Genomic DNA, 22285 nt, shown 5'->3' on the forward strand with positions numbered 1-22285 from the left:
CTCTCATGCCTGTGTTCTCCTATCAATAAGGAGTCATGAAATAAAGACAAGACTTTAGAGCAGGGGGAAGGGCTGACAGCTAACTGGAGGGGATGGTCGTCTAGGTTAGTGGTACCAAGTCCTTCTTTGAGTTGGGATTAGGTAGGAAGAAGAATCTTATCTTCTTGTAAATTTTGCCTCCCTTGTATCTATATTATGTTACTGCTTCTTCTTGTGCTAGATGATAAAAGTGTTTTGGATACTATTTGAATACTACTATGCAATAAGGATCTTGCTTTGTGACTTTCCCTGTTCACACTACTAGTGTAAACTTAATGAGTAGGATCCAGATAGTAAGGTGTAACTATGGAAGAGCTGGAAGGCTGTCCTATGAAGAGCAGCTGAGGAGTTTGTGTTTGTCTTGTTTGGAGAAAAGGAGGCTGAGGGGCAACCTGAGGGGCTCTCTACAGCTTCCCGAGGAGGCAACATGGAGAGGGACGTGCTGAGCTCTTCTCCCTGGGACCCAGCAAGAGGACATGTGGCAGTAGTTGAAAGCTGTGTCAGGGGAGGTTCAGACGAGAAATTACAAAACGTTTCTTTACTGAATGGGATCAAACACTGGAACAGGCTTCTTGGAGAGGTGGTTGATGACACAAGCCTGGCAGTGGCTTTAATGTGCCCTTAATAACATCCTTTAATTTTTGGTCAGCCTTGAAGTGGTCAGGCCAGTGGCTATTATAGTAGGTCCCTTCCAACTGAAATAGTCTATTCTGTGAAAATAACATTTTCCTAGAGTTGTTTGTTGCACTCCTAATTATTTCTTATTTCAGCTTTTGACTGCATTTGAACATGCAGTGAACTCTGCCGACCCCATTCCTGGTGAAGACCACCAAAAGCTTTACAAGGACTTTATTCAGTGCTTGTCAAAAGTAAGGTTGTTAATCTATCTTCATCAGTGAATAGATGTAATATTCCAGGTCTGATAATTCACACACATAACTATTTATTTTTTCCCTTTCAAGTTTCCTCATGAAACGACTAGGTTGGAAAAGGCCTGTCGTGATATGATGGCTTTGTATCCTACTGTGTGTTATCCTTTAGAAGTACTTTGCTTGCACTTTGTTCAGTCAGGTGAGTAGGACATTTGGGGGGCTTGATATAATTAGTTCTGTGACAATCTTTTTAAAAGGTTTTACCCTTCACAATCCAGTGCACAAGTGCACTATTTACTTTTATGTTACATTTCCACCTGTCTGGAAATGGAAAGTGTTTGATCCTATCATTTGCTATTTCCTAGCTCTGTAACTGAGTGGTGACTGTAAATTGGGAAAACCCTTCTTCATGTCCAACTCTGGCAAGGTATAAAGTCACAAAGAAAGACTTTTTGCCTTACAAAAATTGGAATCTAAGGCTGAGGACGGGCTATGCTTGGGTTATTCTTGACTACAGAAAATCTCTCTTGGTAAAAAATCCAACCAATCAAACGTTTGTGAAACTTTTTTCAGAAAAATGCCTGTTGAATAAGGAATAAACCGATCTGTTTAGATATTTGTTCCAAGTAGAAAAGGAGAGTGAGGAAAAAGAAACACAACATCATGTTCATTGGTGTAGGAATTTGAAAGTATAGACTTGCTGTCTTCAGTAGTTCAACAAACAGCATTGCAATAGTGTTGGATGTTTTATCAGCATTTTAAAAGATAATTAAATGAACGGCCAAAATTTAGTAGTTGTTTAGGGCATAGGAAGTTGACTTTATTTGTTTTTAAGACAAGGAAAGAAAATCGGGGGAAAAAAGCCTCCTCTGGTTAATATAAAGCTTGGGTAGAAGAATGCCTTTTCCAGTTTTGGAGGTAGGCTTCATGGAGTAATGTAGCAACATAAAACAAGAGAGAATTTTTCACTTTTATTGGAAATGATGAAGACAAAAGAGGCCCAGAGTCTCATTTCCACATTTGCGGTGAAAAATGCAGAAACTAATTTCCAAAGGAAAAGGAGCATTTGGTTGGCACAGTTCTTATATACTAGTGCTCTGACAACATCTCACCATCCCACAGCCAACTTGGAGTGGGGAGGATGATGCTCAGGTTTTTTTAAGGCTGTTTGTTTATATCTGAGTCATTCCAACCATGTCATAGTCCCTCATGCCCCAGATTTGTGGGCTTGTAATTCAGATGCATTATTAGTCACTTTTACCAAAAGCAAATCAAAGGCAACCCATATGTCAAATGAGTCCATGATTTTGTTAAAGAAAAGAGTAGTTCAGAGGCTGTTGCTGCAAGTCACAACTGCTGCTTTAAGGAAGGACTGCCAAGGCTACAATCACAGCTAACCACAAGCATAAACATTTAGTGACATCAGTTAACATTAAGCCAAGATACTAAATTATGTGGTTTCACAGCAAGACTGTTTTCAGCAAGCTCATCACAGCAAATTTGTAGGTACCCAAGGCCTACTCTGTAAGGAAATTATTTTTATTTATTTGGGGCAAGTTTTGACATATGGGCATTCAGCTGGGCTTACATGAAAAGCACGTGAAGGAATTACTTTTGATTAGTAAACAAAATGTACCTGTAGCAATTTGACATGAGTGGTTAGGTGTCACACTGACTATTTTGTTTGGTGGTACTGGGTATTTAAATTACTGTTTGGTTTTGGGGTCTGTTTTTTAGAGGTGGAGGGTGACAAGTATGTAGTACCTTTGGGAAAAAAGGTTTAGTTAATAAATTTATTACTCTGATCTCAAAGGATAAGCATGATATTTATGTAAATAAGGTATACTGTTGCATTTTTTTTCTTCACTCTAAAACTTTATTACACATTTATTTTTTTGAAACTAGGTACTTTGTCAGAAGAGGCCCTGGACTGTTTCTCCAGGCTTTTGGAATTGGATGCCAGTAGTGGTCCAGGCATCATCGGTTTGGGTATAAAATGCCTCCAAGAAAAGAAGTACAAGGAGGCTGTTAAGAGTCTTACTGAAGGTAAATACGCAATATGAGGTGTAAGTACTCTATAACTTGAACACCAGCTAGTTTATGCTGGATATTTTGGGAATCTTATATTATTGCATAGTACTCTGCCCGTTCCAAGATCATCTAGATGTAAAAAGAATACTCAAAATTTCCTCTGATTGGGCATTGAAGTTTTTATAAGTATAGCTTTAATTATATCTTTGAAGTATATCGTTGCTGTTATAGTCAGCTCTGTAGTATTTTAGTGTGATCACCTTTAGACATTTTCTTAATATGACTATTATTGGGGAAAAATCTAGTTGAAGCAGTAAATACAGCAGTTCATGAAAGAATGTGGAATTTATAAAGTAAAATATAGTGTGACTCCTCTAATCTAGTCACTGGATTTCAGTAGCTGAGCAAAGATGACTTCGCTTTAAAGTTACATCATTTTAAGACCTCTTTAGCACTTCTATTGGGTAAACACTTGTGTTGGGTATTTAAAGAGAAACACTGGAGAATTTTTTTTCACAGTAGCAAGATTTGCTGAAGAGTTGTCTTACTAATGTGTAATTACCTTGCTTGCATTGAAATGGCAAAGCTCTTTGAAAATGGTTCATAAGTATACTAGTGGGAAAAAAAACTAGTAGGAAAAAAAAGACTATTCACTCTCACTGTGAAATGGAAAATTCAAAACAGCTTATTGAGAAAGCTGGGTAAATAAGCGTTTGGGTTCTAAGTGATCAGGAGTCAGTCAGGCTGTGCTAAGATATACTGCATCCTTTCACCCAGCTTTAGAATAAGATCGTTTCTGAAACTGGATTTTGTAATATTCTACAGTAGTTTACATACAGTGAAATGACATGTCTTGCTTAAAATCTGAAATAAACATTTCAGGTGCTTAAGAGGAAAAAGTCTTCCATGGAAAGCAAATTCTTCTGGCTTAAATACCATTGGATGTTTTGACAAAACATACAACCTCTTTTTGACAAAAGATACATCTTCCAAATAATTTTATTTATTTCTTTTTACTTTTATGTGTAATATTCTGCACACGAAGGGGAGAATATGAAGGGCAAGGCTCTTGGTATAATGTGTAAATGTATAAAGCTTGGAAATAATGTCTTTCCCAGTAAGCCAAGTGTTTATATTTCAGGCATTGAAGCTTGATGGCATTATTTAGTAGTGTTATATCTCTGTGTATATACATGGGTATAATTATATACGTGTGTTTATGTGTGTGTGTGTATATATCAGAAGACTCAAATTCAGCTTTAGTACTGAGTCTCTAATTAAGGCAACTTTATCAGGAAGTTTCAGTGAAACACTCTTGCTATCAATTTTTTGCTGTCTGCAAGTTCTGTGGGCCTTTTCTGGTTTCTAAAAAAAGCTTTATAAAGCGGTCTACAGGCTGCTGATATTAATGTCTGATTAAATGGAAAGACCATTTTCTTTCTGAAACAAAAGTGCACCTTAAGCCAGTGCTGTATATTTCCTCACTTTTCCCCCTTTCCTTTTCTGCGTATGTAATGTTATATGCAAAATTAAGCCTAACAGAAGCCTGTGTGTTTCTTAGTCATTGCCTTGTATGCTTGTATGTCTAAAACAGCTAAAGACTCAAGGGAAAAATAAACTGTAAGTCTTTTTATCTGATTGATCATATGTTTTAGATGGTATTTTGTGGCAATGCAGCATTTGACAGCCACAGTGTCTGTGCAGCCCTAAGCAGCTTTTTTTAGTGCCTTTTTTTAAACTCTTCTTTTATTAGGTTTGCAGAAGACTAGCGAGTGTCCGGCAGCATGGCATTATGTGGCCGAGGCACAGATGAAAATTCACAAATACAGGGATGCTGTCCTGTCCTGCAATAAAGGTAATTGCCTGCTAATTAACTGAGCAGTTAGGGGTACACCACTTCGTGTAGTCCAGCCAACGTGGCCTTTGTGTGGTAGGTCCAAGTGAGCAGCAGTCATAGTCCGTTGCTTTTTGCAGTCTCATAGCTTGTGCTGGTGAGAAGCTTGTGGTGCTTCTCTTGGTGTAGGACAGCTGAAAATAACGTTTTGTTGCTTGGTCTCAGTAAAAAAGAAAGTACTTGGCTAATTTGACAGGCTGAGAGAGTTGGGGTTGTTCAGCCTGGAGAAGAGAAGGCTCCATGGAGACCTTATAATGGCCTACCTGAAGGGGGCTACAGGAGAGATAGGGAGGGACTCTGGATGAGGGAGGGGAGCCCTAGGAGGAGGGGGAAGGGTTTGACCCTGAAAGAGGGGAGATGGAGCTGAGCTGTGGGGAAGAACTTGTTTGGTGTGAGGGTGGTGAGAGCCTGGCCCAGGTTGCCCCGAGAAGCTGTGGCTGCCCCATCCCTGGAGGGGTTCAAGGGCAGGTTGGAGGGGGCTTGGAGCAGCCTGGTGTGGTGGGAGGTGTCCCTGCCCAGGGCAGGGGGTTGGAACGGGATGATCTTTAAGGCTCCTTCCAACCCAAACCATTCTATGATAATCAGAACGAGAAAGCTGTCTAACAGTGAATATTCAGAGGCTTTGTGTGTTCTTATGTGTTTTTTCAGCTGGTAGTTGACCAGCACCATCAACCAGCAGGTAATTGCCTCAAACCACAAGGGCAGGTGTTGCAAAGTTTTAGAAGACTGGTAGACTTCACATACAGACTTTAAAGATAAGATTTTAATCAAGTTATTGCAAAGTGCAGAAATGTTGCTTAGTACAACTGCATCTTAAGAAGCCTGACGGAGTGTAAGGTTTTATCTGTGCTAGCTGGGAATGAAGGCTGTTACTGTCACCTAGGGATGCATATCTGATCTGAATAGAGCCATTATCTGTGGTTATAAATGAAGGGGCAACCAAAGTGGACTTCTTTTCTAAGAGGGAACAAATGCAATGAAAAACTTCTCAAGAAAGACTTGAAGAGGTATAATTATGCAAACCTGTGTAAACAGTCATGGGAAATTGTTAAAAGCAAAGGGAAGTACTTGGCAGCAAGGAAGATTCAAAAGGCCTATAAATTTGGGTGGAGGGAAACGTGAAATCAGAACAAAGTAAAAAGAAATTTATTGCAGAAAGAATGAAAATAAGGTAATTCTTTTCCTGTCTGTTCAGCATGGAAGAGGTCAGTGTGACTTCTACATTATGATCCTCCATTCCAGGGGATTCATCAAACAACTTGTCTGTGATTTCTACCAACTTTTATTAATGCTACAAACAAGACAAGAATAGTTAGCAGTAAGGAACTATGAGATATTGACATAGGAATTGACTAAGGAACATAAAGACAAAATTGCTGTTGCGCTCAGGGGATTTTGTAATTGCCTAAACTAACTGACTTTGCATCCAAATGCTTGGAGATAAGTAGCATGACCTTAACTTTTAAGGAAAGATCAGGGAAAACACTGACAAGTCTGATGTATATAGTGGTTGAATTAGTTTAAACTGAAAGAATTAGGGAATTTATGTAGTAAAATTATTTGGGGGCGTAGACAGCATGGCTTTTGTAAAGTAAAGTTGTTTTCGAGAACTTCTTGAGGGAGTTCACAAGCATCTAGATAAGGGAGATGCGATACACCCTTCTCTGATTTCCAGGTGTTAATTGAGAAGATCTCATAGAAGACTCTTAAGGAAAGTAAGCAACCATGAGTTAAGAACTAGAGTTGTAGCACTGAGTGCTTTTTGTCATCTTAAATAATTTAGAAGCTAAAGCACAGTATAGCAATGTCTTTTTTCAGCCTGGAAGGAGGTGTTCCTGACATTTTCACCGATACCTGTGGTGTTCATCCTTTTTTTCTAGTCGTTTATGAATGTTGACTAATAAGGCTATGAAGTTTGCTGCTATGCAAAGCAGACTGCAAAACCCTAAGAGGAGATTGCTACACGCACTAGGTGTGAAATAATGAATGAAATTCCATAGTCTTAAATGCAAAATCACACAGTTGTGGGAAGAAATGTGCCCACAAAGGTATCCTACAGTCTTGTTGAAGTAGAGAGCAGAAAGGTCCTCATTTCATATGAACAAGTAGGACTGTTTCTTTTCCTTTCTATGCTTTACAGACCAGTCAGATATTAGGAATTCCAGGGAAGGGAATGGTTAGTGAAACAGAGCATCAACATGCAGTTGCTTTAAGAACTTCAGCATGGTGAAATCTGTGAGCAGTTTGGTACCCATCCACCCCTTCTCAGAAGGAACATAATAGTAAAAGTTAACAGCCTAGTAATAAGGATGATCAAATGTATGGAAAATGCAGCATATGACAGCAAGTAAATAGCCTGTGAAGTCCTTTTCCAGCCTGGAGAAGACATGATTTCTGCAATCGGTGAATTTGCAAGTGATGTGAAAGATAAATAAAGATCAAGGGTTTGGTTTTCCTCTGTGAGGTCTAGTTAGGACCAAATGAGACTAAAAGCTGGCAGGCTGAGATGAAAATAAGTTTTTTGTTCTCAATGCAAGGTGTCAGGTAAGCTATTGTGCCTTACTAAAAATCCTGTTGATTGAGTCCAAAGGATGTGTGGGAAGTTGGAGAGAATTCTAGGGAAGCATTGCTTTGTGCTCGGCCTGTCTTACTGGCTGTATCAAGTCATCACATATGAAATAAATGTAGTTAATTGAGTTATTCTGAGAATAACTCAATTGGAGAATGCTGAAGCTCAACAGAGATGCCCTCATCCTCTTAAGTCGAGATTATACTGTGTATTGGAGAAGTAGTCAATACTGCGTGGAAAAGTATAATGTTACCTTTGCACAGGCACAGAGTTGAATTCCTGGATTTAGTAGTATTTTTTTCTTTAAACACTGAAGCATAAAACAACTTGTTTATTGAAAGGTCATTGTTTCTTCAGAAAACAGATTGGAAAGACGTAGCTTCCATTTACAAAGGCCAGCAGCAAGGAAGCAATCAGTCTCTCCACATGTCTGACAGGACCTTTCTAAAATTGATTTAATTCTAAACTTGAATGGGTAGAAATTTTACAGAACAATTTGTTCGACATGGGAGAGAGCAATCAAAAAATTGTTGTATTAAGTAGTGCTCTATTAGACTGAAAAATTGTAACTTACAAGATTTTAAAAATACTGAGAATAATGGTGCTCTTTGTAGTGCCTTTTTCTGTTTTGACTTGATGAAACTTTTCTCTTGTCAACAGCTCTTCAGGCTCTTGGAACTCCTGAGGGTCCTAATCTACAGTGGAAGAACCGTATCCTTCAGCTGAAAGCAGAGGCTTTGATTAAAATTGCTGATGCTGATGCTGTAGAAGAAGCCATTCAATCACTTGAGCAGGTATTTTCATTGACTAAAACATATATTTTTTTATTTTAAGATGTACTTTCTTCTTCTGTGCTAAAAACTCAAGCTGTGGTTTTCTCCCTTTGCCTCCTTATTACATTCTGTGTGGTTTATAAACAACTCTTACCAACTATGGTGTAATCCAAATACTCCTTCCTTCTCTGTTTGTTTTTTTTAGGCTTTGCTACAACTCCTTCACTCACTGTTTTAATTTTGGAAGCTGTCACTTTTGACTTTGTCTGGTCTTGCTCAGTACTGCTGGGTTCTTACTAGTTCTGTGGCTGTTGTTTGTCTTAATTTGGATTATTGTTATAACCCTACTCCCCATGTCCTTCATTCACTTGTTGTTAGTCATGAACAAGAGCATATTACTTTAAGATTGAATGGTTAAGCTTTAAGCAGAAGTTGCTTCCCTTCTTTTTTTTTTCTTTTTTTTTTTTTTTCTTTTCTTTTTTTTCTTTTTTTTTGGTTTTTTTTTTTTTTTTTCCCCTCCTACATTTCTTCTTGAGGTTGGACAAAACTCGTAACACCTTGGGAATAGGGGAAGGGCGGTACAATGGGGCGCACTGTTCGCTTTAACAGAATCTCTTGAATGGGAATGGAAAGAAGGGGGACGGTTCACCCGGGGCTGACAGTGCCTTTCTTCTCTTTCTTTACGTGTATCAGCCAGGAAACAAACCCTTCTACTTCGGGGCAGCGTTTAAAGGAAGCGACGGAGAAAAAAAATTTTTTTTTTTTTTTTTTTTTTTTGTGTCACAGTTTCATTCCTCACTGTTTAGACTTCTTTGTCCTTGCTCTCTACAGTCTTCTACCTCTTCTCCATCAAAATTATTCTGTCTAAGGCATCTCAAGGGTACTCTATCGTAGTGTTTTCTTGTCTTAATCTTCATGCAGTCTGCCTGCTTTTGATACTTTCAATTTCCTAATCTGGGGAGAGAATCACAGCATAACTTGGTTGTGTCTGTTACTTGGTTTTCTAGATTGTGGATGCAAGCAGTGATCCAGTGGTTTTAGCTCTCAGAGGTCAGGCTTATCTAAGCAAAGGTTTAATGGATCAGGCTTCAAAGGTTAGTGCTGTATTGTCATTCCTATAAGCTGAGTAGATTTCTTGGTTTCATGAAGGAAATAACGAGGTAAGAATGACATCCTTTTGCAGATTTCTCAAGAGCTTCTGTCATCCCACCCTGATCTGGCTGAGTCCCATGCTCTAGAGGGTTTCATCCATTATTCCCAAAAGAACTACAAACAGGCAGAAAGAAGGTAGTTTTATTTTTTTACCTTTCCTCTAACAGGGAAATGTGGGGGGAGAATGGAATATGGTGTTTTGCAGCTCTTGAGAATTTGTCTGACCCAACCTCTGTTCCTTTTACTTAGTTTTCTAAATGCTATTGAAAGAAAGGCTGAAACTGCAGAGTACCATCAGTACCTGGGGCTCACGTACTGGTTCATGAGCGATGAGACCAAAAAGGACAAAGGAAAAGCACTCACCCAGTTCTTGAAGGTAAAGGCTGTTTTAACTATTCATGTAGAATTAGTGGTTTCCTCTATCAGAAACCGGATAAGGAAAATAAACTGACTGAAAGGACAGGCTTCTGCTTGTTACCATTTATGAGCCCCCAGAGCCTGTAAACCAAGTTCAGCAGTGTAAAAAGGCATTGCAGGGAGCGGTGCAGTTCCCTGGAATCTCCCTGCTTTTCCTTTCCTCTCTTCACCTAACTCTCAAGGCCTTTGATTTAGCCAAAAGTAGTGGTGATTCTCTCAGTCTTCTCTCCTTGAGGCCTCCCGATTACCAGTGGTAGATCTTTGAAGACGTTTTGAAACAGGGTAGGCAAAATTCAAATTGGAAAAAAAGGGAGAAAGGAGAAAAGATGTGAATGTTGTTAGAGTTTCAATGTCTGTCCGAGGAAGTAAGTCTGCAAAACCCCACAATTTATATACTTTTCTTGATCTTTGGGGTTTTGGTGGTTGTGGCTTTTCCTCTGAACATAGGTAAAAATGTGAATCAAAAAACGTTTAGTCTGACATCTTTATTGGGAACATGGAAGTATAAGCAAGAACAAAATAAGACACTATAAATTGTGAGGTCACCATATAATTTCACGATAGCTGTTGGCAACTCAAATCACTGCCTACAGTTCGCACTTCAATAACAGCAGAGTATAATGGAGAATGTAGCTGAAGTGAACAATACTTTTGGTTCTAAATCATTTGAAGTGAGCTTTTTTTTTTTTTATTATCAAAGCTGTTTGCTGCTGCTTGGGGGATGAGGCTTTTTTTAAGTATAAACAAATTTGCCTTTGCTGCTGCTTGGGGGACGAGGCTTTTTTTAAGTATAAACAAATTTGCCACGTGTATCTAAAAAGGAACTTGAATTTTAGAAAAGGCTGGAGTTAATTGTGGTGTAATATTGTAAGAGTATGAACATAATGGTTGAAATGGAGTAGAACTTGGAAATGGTGGGATGCAGTAAGGAATTGTTTTCTGCTAGGACAACTAGCTTGTTGTTACTTCATGTACAAAATGCTTTGTGTCATGAGGTTTGTAGCAGGTTCTGCACATGTTTAAAGGTCAGGTAATCTCTGAAATCTTAAAGTTTGTTGACTCGTCTGTATCACAGAAAGAACCTTAAATAAGTTGATGAGCAGAGATTGAACAATTAGTTATCACTGGACCTGTCCATCAGGGTTTGTTGACTTGGCTGTATCACAGAAGGAGCTTAAATAAGTTGATAAGCAGAGATTGACCAATTAGTTATCACTGGACCTGTCCATCAGGATAATCCTTCAAAATGCTGTCTCATATTGTGTTCATATTTCTTTACAGGCTGCAAAATTGGACAACTACTTGGGAAGTGTCTTTTGTTATTTAGGTAACTACTACAGAGACATTGCTGGAGACAAAAGTAGAGCTCGTGGTTGCTATAAAAAGGCTTTTGAACTGGATGGAACCGATGAAGAATCTGGAACAGCAGCTGTAGACTTGAGCATGGAACTTGGAGACATGGTATTACACATTCGGGGCTTTAAATTACTGCTGTTTTGTTTTTCTGTTAATGCTGCTCTTTGAGGAATCACTTCAGGTTTCCGCTGTATTTGAGAGTAAGATATGAAAACAGATGTGCTGTCATTGCTTAGCAGCTTTCATAGTTGGACCTGCTTCAATTTCATGCTTCAGTTCCAAATTAAATCTCTGTGGGGAGAAGGGTAGGGGAATCAAGCATAACATGGTAGTCATCACACATGTGATTTAGATGAAGGATTTTTTTCAGTAGGGAACATGAAGAGGGAGTTAGTTTTCTTTTAATATGTAGCTTCTGTCAGTTCTTTTCTCCATCCTCCACCTTGCTGCTTTCAGGAAAAGAGTACAAAGTCATCAGAACATTTAAAAAATATTTCTTATATAGCATTGTGAAAAAAGCTCTTGGCCTATGATGTTACAGAGCGAGAAAGCAACCCATACTTTGACAGACTCCGTTTGAACACCTGGAAAGTCAAAGTATCTGACTTGCTGCAAATATTTGTATTCTTCTCTAGTTTAAAAAAAAATAAAAATAGTATCTAAAAAGCTGCAGGAAGCTACCGTCTATTTGCAAAGACAGGTACATAAGAAATAATCACTTCTCTAGATGTGATAATTTCCTCCTCTAATCTGCCACTCAACCTGCCAGCTTCAAAAAGCCCCTGTAACATTTCTTCATTGCAGTAATTAACAGATTAGACAGCTTAATGGTTTGCTGGATTAGGAGTGTTCTTCTTTAACGAGAACTTTTTGTTCTTTGCACTTAATATGTTTACTAACTGGGTGGTTTGGGTGCTTTGTTAGGACACTGCTCTGTCAATCCTGAACGAGGCGACTGGGAAAGCGAGTACCGGTGCAGCGAAATGGGCCTGGCTTCATCGTGGGCTTTACTACCTGAGGATGGATCAGCCATCACAAGCAGTGGCCGAGTAAGAGAACTGGTGCTTGGTTTAAGTCATTTTCCATAAATCTCAATAAAGCAGTCTCTGATCCTAGCACGTTTTGAAAATAAGACAGCTGATTATAGCATGGCTTGTACCAAACAATGGGAAACGGGTCTGAGCAAGCTGTCTTTGGTTCCAGAATTAGCACAAAGTAGCTTTTTTTTTTCAGCGTGCCGGTGTTCTCTACTAACAAGCCTGGTGACAGGTTTGTCATAGACAAGCACGGCATAGCACTGAATAATGAGCCAAGATTAGGTGCAGTGTCTAAACTTGTACAATGTGCTCTGAAGATGCGAATATGCTGCATTTCAAAATTCTCTATAATTGTGTGCTTGTGTCCTGAGAATATATAATGCAAGGAAATAATTTGTTGATGTTAACTTGTATCACTTTTTACTTAAATGCTAATTTTTATCTCGGTGTCTTCAGTTTGCAGGCAGCTGTCAGGGCTGATCCAAAGGATTCCAACTGCTGGGAGTCTCTAGGGGAGGCTTACCTGAGCAGAGGGAGCTATGCAACAGCTCTGAAATCCTTCAGGAAGGCAAGTGAGCTGAACCCGGGGCTAGTGTACAGCGTCTACAAAGCTGCAGCAGTTGAGCAGATTCTGGGCAAATACGAAAATGCTATAGCTACCTATCAACAGATCTTGAAGACAGAAGATTATGTGCCTGCACTAAAAGGTAGTATGTCTCAATTTAAAAGTGTTGACTCTTTCTCTCCCTACGGTCGGTCTCTTCTCCCAAGTCCCAGGCGACAGGACAAGAGGAAATGGCCTCAAGTTACACCAGGGGAGGTTCAGGCTGGATATTAGGAAACATTTTTTCACTGAAAGGGTTCTCAGCCATTGGAATGGGCTGCCCAGGGAGGTGGTTGAGGCCCCATCCCTGGAGGTGTTCAAAAGCCGGGTTGATGTAGTGCTGGGAGGTCTGGTTTAGTGATGATGCTCCTTGTTTGTTGTGTGGGTGTCTATTTTTGTCAGTGAGGTTGACGGTTGGACAAGATGATCTTTAAGGTCCCTTCCAACCTAGAAGATTCTGTGATTCTATGCTGTAGTATTTAAGCCTCACAGCAAGGTTCTTGGTCTGTTGAGGTTTTCCTGCATAGAAGGATAGGGTTGGATTCTGGATATGTACAACTCTGTGATGCCATGCATGAAAGGTAGTGTGTAGTAGCCTGCAAATACCTGAAGAGCTCTTAAATCATGATGTGTGGTGGAGTTGCCATCCCTGGTGTGGTGCTGAGGGACATGGTTTTGTAGTAACTTGATGGTTCTGGGTTAACGGTTGGACTTGATGATCTTAACAGTTCTGGGTTAACAGTTGGTTGATGATCTTAAAGGTCTCTTCCAACCAAAATGATTCTATGGGAGCAATTAGTTCTCTTTCAAGTAAGTGTGAAAGGTAGTTATTCCTGTGTAGCTACCAGGCCAGATGTGCAGAATTGAAGATAGATAGAAGAAGCCAGCTTACTGCGGTTTCATCTAGATGCTGTAGTTTCATCTGAGCAGTCAAACACTGGCACCACAGGCACTGGAGTCAGGCTGCCATTTCAAAGAGGTGGGCTATACTAATTTTCTGCTGCTCCTGACCATGCGTTCCTCACTTTTTGTGTTAACTCTGGTGATTCAGACAACTCTGAGCTTCCTCAAGTGATAAAAAATAGCAGTAAAGTATCCCAAGAGGTCTCATGAGTGTTAGAGGTGGCGATAGGTCGTTAGTATATAGCTGGAAGCAGAGAGAAACGGTGGAACTACAACTCCATACTGATGACAGAACTCTGATTGTCAAAATATAAAATATTGTGAGTGTATAAAACGTTGATAGCCAATGAATAGCTGTCCGGTTCACATTCTCCCTGCTGCTGAGTCTTCAGTCCTTCTCACCTCACACATCCACCTGAAACAGATGCTGCTTGGTACTGGTATGAATTTTAAGTTACAGAGTGTTCTTTTGTTGCATGTAAGACATTTTGATTTTGGAGTGAATGTAAGCTGATTCATGTAAGGCTAAATCAGAAGTGTTGGGGTTACTGTTGCAATGGTAAGCTTTCATCTGAAAGGACTATGGGATGGTTGTCCCTCTACCTCCTCCTTGGGGTTTGCCAGACTAAAGTGAGCTGGAAAAAGCCTGTGATGGATTTTTCCTCACTTTTTGTGTTAACTCTGGTGATTCAGACAACTCTGAGCTTCCTCAAGTGATGAAAAATAGTGGTAAAGTATCCCAAGAGGTCTCCTGAGTGTTAGAGGTGGCGATAGGTCGTTAGTATATAGCTGGAAGCAGAGAGAAACGGTGGAACTACAACTCCATACTGATGACAGAACTCTGATTGTCAAAATATAAAATATTGTGAGTGTATAAAACGTTGATAGCCAATGAATAGCTGTCCAGTTCACGTTCTCCCTGCTGCTGAGTCTTCAGTCCTTCTCACCTCACACATCCACCTGAAACAGATGCTGCTTGGTACTGGTATGAATTTTAAGTTACAGAGTGTTCTTTTGTTGCATGTAAGACATTTTGATTTTGGAGTGAATGTAAGCTGATTCATGTAAGGCTAAATCAGAAGTGTTGGGGTTACTGTTGCAATGGTAAGCTTTCATCTGAAAGGACTATGGGATGGTTGTCCCTCTACCTCCTCCTTGGGGTTTGCCAGACTAAAGTGAGCTGGAAAAAGCCTGTGATGGATTTGAAGAGTATCATGGACAGGCAGTTCTACTGGCTGTCAGGCAGGAAGGCAATGGCTGGCTGCAGCAGTGGTTTCCAAAGGCCTTGTATAGCAGTGTCCATGTGTATTTTTTTAGTGCCTGTAGGTGACAGTTGGCAGCTTTACCTGGAATAAAATGCTCAGAGAGGGTGTAAGCACTACGGTATCAAGATTTCCCCACTATAGTTGCCTCTATAGTTACTGTTTTCTTAAATGCCCTGAATCTTCTCTCATAATCCCTCTCACCCTAATCTGTGATTTGTTAGCTCCGGGTCTTAACTTTGAGTCTCAAACAGCCTTCACCTTCTTAGAGACTGTTTAATGTTTCATCTGGTTTGCTATCTTCTGTGAGCCTTCTTAAAACTCTTTGAAACATACATTAGTGTTCTTTTGGTACTGTGCTGGTCAGTTTGGAGAGTTTCTGAATTGAGTTGTGGGAAGCACAGTCTCCTAGTACATGAGAAAATAACTGCTGATGTTACTTGAATGCATCTTTTTCATGTATTTTATTTTTGTGTCAGTAAATGGTATGTTCATTCTGCCTCTGCTCTGGCATATCTTTTGATGTGTAACTCTGGGGAATAAAATCTATTTTTTTTTTTAGATTACAGAGCTTCTTGGCATCTGAGAAGCTCATGATCTTGGGACTTATGTGTTGTCAAGACAAATACCTAGTGGGGGCAAGATAGAGATGCTTGCAAAACATGACTACTGTGATGAGTAGTTTGGTGTAGGTACAGGGTATGATAGCATGAGGAAGGGAGCTTCAAAACTGTGAAAATAGTGCTGGGAATGGATGGTACTCCTAGCCAGTGACTTACTGCCAGACAGAATCACTGCTGCTGCCAGCACAAATGTGAATGAAGCAGTTAACCTTGTTGGTTCCAAAACGCTAGAAATTGTGGCATTAGATGCAGTTCCTTATTAACAGTTGGATTTATTTCCCTGTGTGGTGGGTTGACCTTGGCTGGACACCAGGTGCCCACCAAGCTGCTCTGTCACTCCCCTCCTCAGCAGGACAGGGGTGTCAGAGGGAGAAAATTAGGTGGAAAAACTTGTGGGTGAAGATAAAGGTAGTTTAATAAAGCAAAAGTAAAGGCCATGCATGGAAGCAAAGGAAAACAAAAGATTTATTCTGTACTCCCCATTAGCAGATGAGCTCCAGCCACCTCCCAGGAAGCAGGATGCAGGGCTTCAGTACACATAGTGGTTGCTCCGAAAGACAAATGTCATAATAACTTCCATTATGTCTTCCTATCTCTTATCTTTTATTGCCAAACAGACGTCATATGGCATGGAATATCCCTTTTGGTTAGCTTGGGGCAGCTGTCCCGACTGTGTCCCCTCCCAGGATCTCACCCACCCCAAGCCTGCTGGTGAGGGGGATGTTGGGGAGACAGCCCCGATGTTGTGAGCACGGCTCAGCAGTACCCACAATTCTGGGGTGTCACCAACACCTTTCTGGCCACCAAAAAGGGCTGATCAAGGGAAAAATTTGCTCCATCTCAGCTAGACCCCGTACACCATATGAAGTAAATTCTGATGTGAATAGGATTAAATAATGTTGGTTTCAAGTCTTCTTCAAAGAGGACTTCGCCTTTTGACTTACTTTCTTCTTTTTGTGTTTTGGCAATCATTTTGACTCATGAATTTGTCAAAGACTTAACAATGAAGAGCAGATTTCTCATTAGGGCTGTCACTGAATTTCACTGAATTTTAGAGTTGTAAGGGACCATAGAGATCATCTAGTCCAACTCCCCTGCTGAAGCAGGATTGCCCAGAGCTAGAGCATGTTACTCAGGAGCATCCAGGCGGGTCTTGAAAATCTCCAAGGAAGGGGACTCCACACCCTCCCTGGGCAGCCTGTCCCAGGGCTCTGCCACCCTCACCGTGAAGAAGCTTTTTCTCATATTTGAGTGGAACCTCCTATGTTCCAACTTGTGCCCGTTGACCCTCGTCCTGTCACTGGGAACCACTGAAAAGAGTCCGGCTCCATCCTCCTTCAACCCACCCTTTAGATACTTATAAGCATTAATAAGGTCTCCCCTCAGCCTTCTCTTCTCCACACTAAAGAGTCCCAGCTCTCTCAGCCTTTCCTCATCAGGGAGATGCTCCAATCCTTGAATCATCTTCATTGCCCTTCTTTATTTAATATTTGAGGACAAAACCAAAGCTTAAATGCTATGGGTTTTATACTCAATTAGGTTTATTTTAATATTCAAAATATTCTACAGTTCACACTTGACAGGATAGGTTAAAAGTAAAGTCTCTGTTGTGAGTGCTGTTGGTCCTTTGATTTATGGCATAATGTGTGCAGGGTATAAATCTTTATATCAAGCACAACACTGAGCAATCTTCCACCCTCCCACCCCACCTCCTTTATCCAGCATATCATAAAAGCATCTTTTTTCATGGAGGATGTTTTCTCTTTATTTTCAGGACTTGGTGAGTGCTATCTCATGCTGGCAAGATCAGCCCTTGATAACTATTTTGATAGGAAGGCTATGGATTACATAGAGCAGGCGCTTGAATTTTTTACAAGGTTAGTACTAAATACTCACTTATTTCATTTCCACTGGGATTGTGGGTTGACAGGAGGGAAGTAAGATTTAAATGTTTGAGGATTTTAATTTTAAACTAAATGGAATGGACCAGGCTTCCTAGATGTAAGAATGTGTTAATTGAAAGTGCTTTGAATAACACACTCTGGACTTAAGCTGCTTAAATGAATGGTAATTGTAGAGTTTTGTTTTTTCTGTTTAGATACAGAGTCATTTGATTATAATACAAGTGTGAAATGACACACAGTTCTCTCCAGCTGTCCTTTGGTATATATGGGGCTCGGAGGAGGATATTTCTACGAAAAATTTTGGCTGAGAGGAAGTTGTTCCTTCCCTCACTCAGTCTTTTTTGTTTTGCATTTCATACAAAATGCTTCAGTGTCCTAAAGCAAACCTCGGCATCACTGCTGCTGCAGGAGAAGGTCCATCAGGTCTCTGCAGATGAGTCATCTCTTGCAATACAACATCAGAAGTCTCTGAAATGCAAGAGTAGGTGTAATCAACTAACATGTTGATAGATAATGGCTAATTTTTGTAGCTGACTTTTAGTCCCAATAAAGTTGAGTCACGTTGGCATTTTCTAGTTTCTCTTTTTTTGGTTATTTTTGACCTTTTTAGACCTATAGCTTGAATAGGAAGAAAACTGATTCAAGAAAAAATAATCAAATGGCTCATTGATTAATTAAATTTTAGTTTGTGCCACTCTTCAAAGTGGTGAACTTTCTTTTAGAAATGGATATTGAAGTGTCTGAATGAGTGTCGTGTGGATTTTCTCTATCATTAATTACAGGGCAACAAAGCTCCGTCCTGATGTCTCTTGCCTCTGGAAACTGCTCGGAGACACCTGTACTAGTGTCCATGTTATTTCACCATCCAAAGTGAATATTCAAGTTCTGGGATCCCTTCTGGGTAAAAACACAGACAAAGAGACGCTGAAGAAGAGCGAGCTGCTCAGGCTGGGAGGAAGGTAATAATTTTTCATTATCAAGAGTTTCTGTGCAGCTTGAGACTGGGTAAGACTCAAGTGTTCTAGACCATTTCTAGAAAATGAGAGATGTGCTGGTCTGTCAGCACCTGCATATTGAGCAAATACTAACGAGGTCCTACATAGACTCACTCTTCTACACTGCTCATTTCAGGGTGTCTTTCCTGGTTTGCCACAATGGCTCTCAACACTTCACCTCGCTCCTGCTCTTCTCCTCATTTCTGTCCCCAGAGCATGGCTACATCCTGTCTGTCATTCAATAAATTGCAGCTCTTTAAATGAAGAAGTTGCATAATTGCTAATTCTCCCAGGTCCACTAAAGTCTAGGATAATACTTCAAGCTTTCTGTCTGTACCTCTTTCTTGAAAAATCTCATCAATTCTTGCCTTAGATGTGGGGTCTGGAGTACCTTGGAAGAGGGAATTCCTTGTTTCTGTTCCTGGAAGCTCATAATGGTAGAAAATACTTGTTGTGTTTCTGTAGCTTGTTCTGTGACTCTGCCTGAGCTCTGTGCAGTTGGATGTGTAAGGCAGGAAATGCAGTAGTTTAGTAAATCTCAACTAGGATATGTGAAGCCAAATACGTCCTAGGGAAAGTATTCATTAACGGTAAAAATGGCTTGATGTTGGTTTTAAGTGAAAGCTGGCGTACTGTAACTGACACAGCTTTGATTTAATACACATCTGTGGATTCACAAGTGGTGACTGCCTTTAGACCAGAATAGATTCTGTGAGGATAGCTGTCTGAATGAAAATCAGTTGGTTGTTGTTTGCTTTCCATTCTTGTCTGCTTTTGTTTGTATTTATGCATGTTTGCTTGGTTTAGGTTTTTAAGCATTCTTTTGAATATTTTTTTTCAGCTTTCTGCTCCTCGTGTAGAGAGGCTTGGAATAACGCTTCTGTGATTCATCCTTCTGTAGGTGTTACGGCAGAGCTTTAAAATTGATGCCTTTGGCTAGCATATGGTGTGATCTTGGAATAAATTTTTATCGACAAGCAGAGGACCTCACAGCAGCGGGCTCTGACATGAATGAGATCAGTGAGCTGCTGGAGAAGTCTTTACAGGTATTGCCTGGTTTTCCTGTTACATTCTTTAAAATTTAAACTGGTGTTGGTGCTTCTGCCTACTGTCTCTGTCCTCAGTAAAACCTACATCTCTGAATAAGTAATGTGTATAGTCTTAATTTTTGCTCCTCTAGTGATTTAATCCACATTCTGATTTTCTTCCAGTGTCTCAAAAAAGCTGTGAGGCTTGACAGCAAAAATCATCTTTTTTGGAATGCACTTGGTGTAGTTGCTTCCTGTAGTGGTAAGTCTTTAGCAAAACCCCTTGCTCCAGAATGCCCTAAATTAGAAAGCAACTTGACTAATGGTGTTTATGAAATTTGGTTAGATCTAGCTCTCCTTTTTTCTTTCTTTCTCCCCCAGCTATTGGGAATTATGCTCTCGCTCAACATTCGTTCATCAAATCTGTTCAAGCTGAGCAAATTGTAAGTGCTGTAGGCAGCTGCCATCTGTTTCAAGTGGGCATTTAAAACTTTTTTTCCCTTGATGCAGTGTTATTTTTGTATATAGTAATAATACATTGGTTTTAACTTTATTTGTTCCGTGTAGAATGTTGTTGCCTGGACCAACTTGGGGGTTTTGTATCTGTCAACTGGAAACATTGAGGTAACTCTCTTTCCCATCCTCAAATACAGTTTCCCCTTCCATTTATGTTTTTTTTAAGGGAATGTATGGGGGTGGGAGTGTGGGGAAACAGTGAAAAATGTCCCTCTCAGATTCAAGCAGTGTGCATCCTTTGAAGGAAATAAAAATTGGCACCTGTACCTTACTTGAATTCATACAAACAAATTAAGTATTTGTTCTGGAGGGGATAAGTGAACTTGTTCTGAATTGGTTGCTTTCCGTGCAACTGGATGGAATGAAAAGTATTGGGAAGGACTGAGAAGTAGTTAATAAAACCAATGCACACCAGGTTTGACCAAGAACTCTTTTAATCATAAGTCACAAACTGAACGTTTGGGTTGAGTTTCCTGTAGGTGGCTACTTTCTTCTGCTCATCAACATGTCATATGATTTCCTGTAATTGTGTGTAATCTTCACAGTTTCTTTGGAGAAAAATTAGAGTACATCTCAAGTGAAGTCCAGAGTTCTCGTGCTGCTAAAACTACATTCTATCCTATTTGCTGGTCAGAATTACAGAAGTTTTGTCTAATTTAAAACGTGAAGGATGGTCAGGATTATTTTAATAAAAATAATTTGATACTGCAGACTGGTTACTGCCATGACTACTAATGCTTTGTACACCTTATGCTACACCAAGGGAGGAATTCTATACATAAGCAATCCATAGGGAAAGGATAGTTTGTGGGTGTTAATCAGTTTTACCACTTTGAAAATGTGTTTAACTGTTTGCGTGAAGGAAAAGAGATTTCCAAAATGGGATCCTTCAAGAGTCAGATTTTAAAATAATAATTGTCCTAAGAGGTAATCATAGACTGATTTGGGTTGGAAAGGACCTTAAAGATCATCCCATTCCACCCCCTGCCCTGGGCAGGGACACCTCCCACCACACCAGGCTGCTCCAAGCCCCCTCCAACCTGCCCTTGAACCCCTCCAGGGATGGGGCAGCCACAGCTTCTCGGGGCAACCTGGGCCAGGCTCTCACCACCCTCACACCAAACAAGTTCTTCCCCACATCTCAGCTCCATCTCCCCTCTTGCAGGGTCAAACCCTTCCCCCTCCTCCTAGGGCTCCCCTCCCTCATCCAGAGTCCCTCCCCATCTCTCCTGGAGCCCCTTGAGGGACTGGAAGGACTGCTCTAGCTGCTGAACTGTTTTAAGAAGGAAATGTATTTGGAAGGGAGGGAAACTTTGATCTTTTAAAGATTTTTTTTTAAATTTTTTTAATAAATAAGATTAAACTGGTTTATTTCTCTGGGCAATGCATTATTCTCTGTGGCACAGCAGATGTTTTTAGTAGTGACCTAATTTTGTCTATGAAATCTTTTCCAGTACTACTGCATGTCATTACCTGTTTGTACTTGAAAGTGCTCTCTTACCACTCCAGACAGTACAATAATAGCACTGTTATCTTTGGTTTTACAGCAAGCTCATGAAGCCTTCAAGATAGCCCAGTCTCTGGAGCCTTCTTACTTACTGTGTTGGATTGGGCAGGTAAGATGACAAAAAATCACAATACTGTGCACCAAAAGCAGTTGTTAGTCAAAGACGGGGCTTGGATTCAACCCTAATAGTTGGCATGTTAAGCATGTTCCTGAAAATCAAATGTTTTAAGTAAAGGGAGCTTCGGCTTCCCCTGAGGGTGGATGGAACCCTTTGTTTCCAGTACAATGGAAATGGTAATACAATGGAAGCTACATTTATCATATGTCTTTACATAATGTTTTTCTAGCTGATGTTGGGAGTGTTGTAAGAAACTAGCTATTAAAAAAAAAACAATCACTGCTTCTGCTCTGAAGGTTTTTATTGACCGTTGTCAGCAAAACACCATTTTCATAAGGTGCTAGTTATTTCAGCTTCAGCTTTAGCTCATTACATGGCACTGCTTAACTCTCTTCTCAGCATCCCCATTTTAATGGCACTGGTAGAAAGAGTAAGAGTCCAATGTACCTGGCATAAAAGCCATTCTTACTTCCTGGGAGGTGCTTTCCTCCCCCTGGTTTCTAGGGAGGCCATTGATACCCTCCCCCTGGTGTCTGGGCCATCTGTGAGTAGTAGAAATACTCGTGACTCACACTTCTATGGTTGCTGCAGGTGTATTTTGCAATCCTATGCTGCTGACCTGCTAATTATACCTAATTGAGGCTGGATTCTAGGGAAGAGCCAACACCATCCATCACTTGTTGAA

At 40.2% G+C, this 22285-nt stretch overlaps 1 protein-coding gene across 3 annotated transcripts in view; it reads left to right on the forward strand.

Annotated features, from left to right (window-relative positions):
- Positions 1–22285, forward strand: part of TTC37 (tetratricopeptide repeat domain 37) — a 54871-nt gene that overhangs the window by 7682 nt on the left and 24904 nt on the right. For all 3 annotated transcript variants that reach the window (XM_014936875.1, XM_014936874.1, XM_014936876.1), the window contains 18 exons: positions 810–908; positions 1002–1110; positions 2817–2957; positions 4696–4797; positions 8066–8199; positions 9186–9272; positions 9362–9465; positions 9580–9706; positions 11029–11208; positions 12028–12152; positions 12597–12847; positions 17307–17409; positions 18219–18395; positions 19333–19477; positions 19643–19721; positions 19841–19902; positions 20027–20083; positions 21523–21591. In XM_014936875.1, coding sequence (XP_014792361.1) covers positions 810–908; positions 1002–1110; positions 2817–2957; positions 4696–4797; positions 8066–8199; positions 9186–9272; positions 9362–9465; positions 9580–9706; positions 11029–11208; positions 12028–12152; positions 12597–12847; positions 17307–17409; positions 18219–18395; positions 19333–19477; positions 19643–19721; positions 19841–19902; positions 20027–20083; positions 21523–21591 — 2151 coding nt within the window. The remainder of the gene's footprint in view (positions 1–809; positions 909–1001; positions 1111–2816; positions 2958–4695; positions 4798–8065; positions 8200–9185; positions 9273–9361; positions 9466–9579; positions 9707–11028; positions 11209–12027; positions 12153–12596; positions 12848–17306; positions 17410–18218; positions 18396–19332; positions 19478–19642; positions 19722–19840; positions 19903–20026; positions 20084–21522; positions 21592–22285) is intronic.

This window comes from Calidris pugnax, unplaced genomic scaffold, assembly GCF_001431845.1.
Source record: "Calidris pugnax isolate Ruff unplaced genomic scaffold, ASM143184v1 scaffold40, whole genome shotgun sequence".
NCBI lineage: Eukaryota > Metazoa > Chordata > Aves > Charadriiformes > Scolopacidae > Calidris > Calidris pugnax.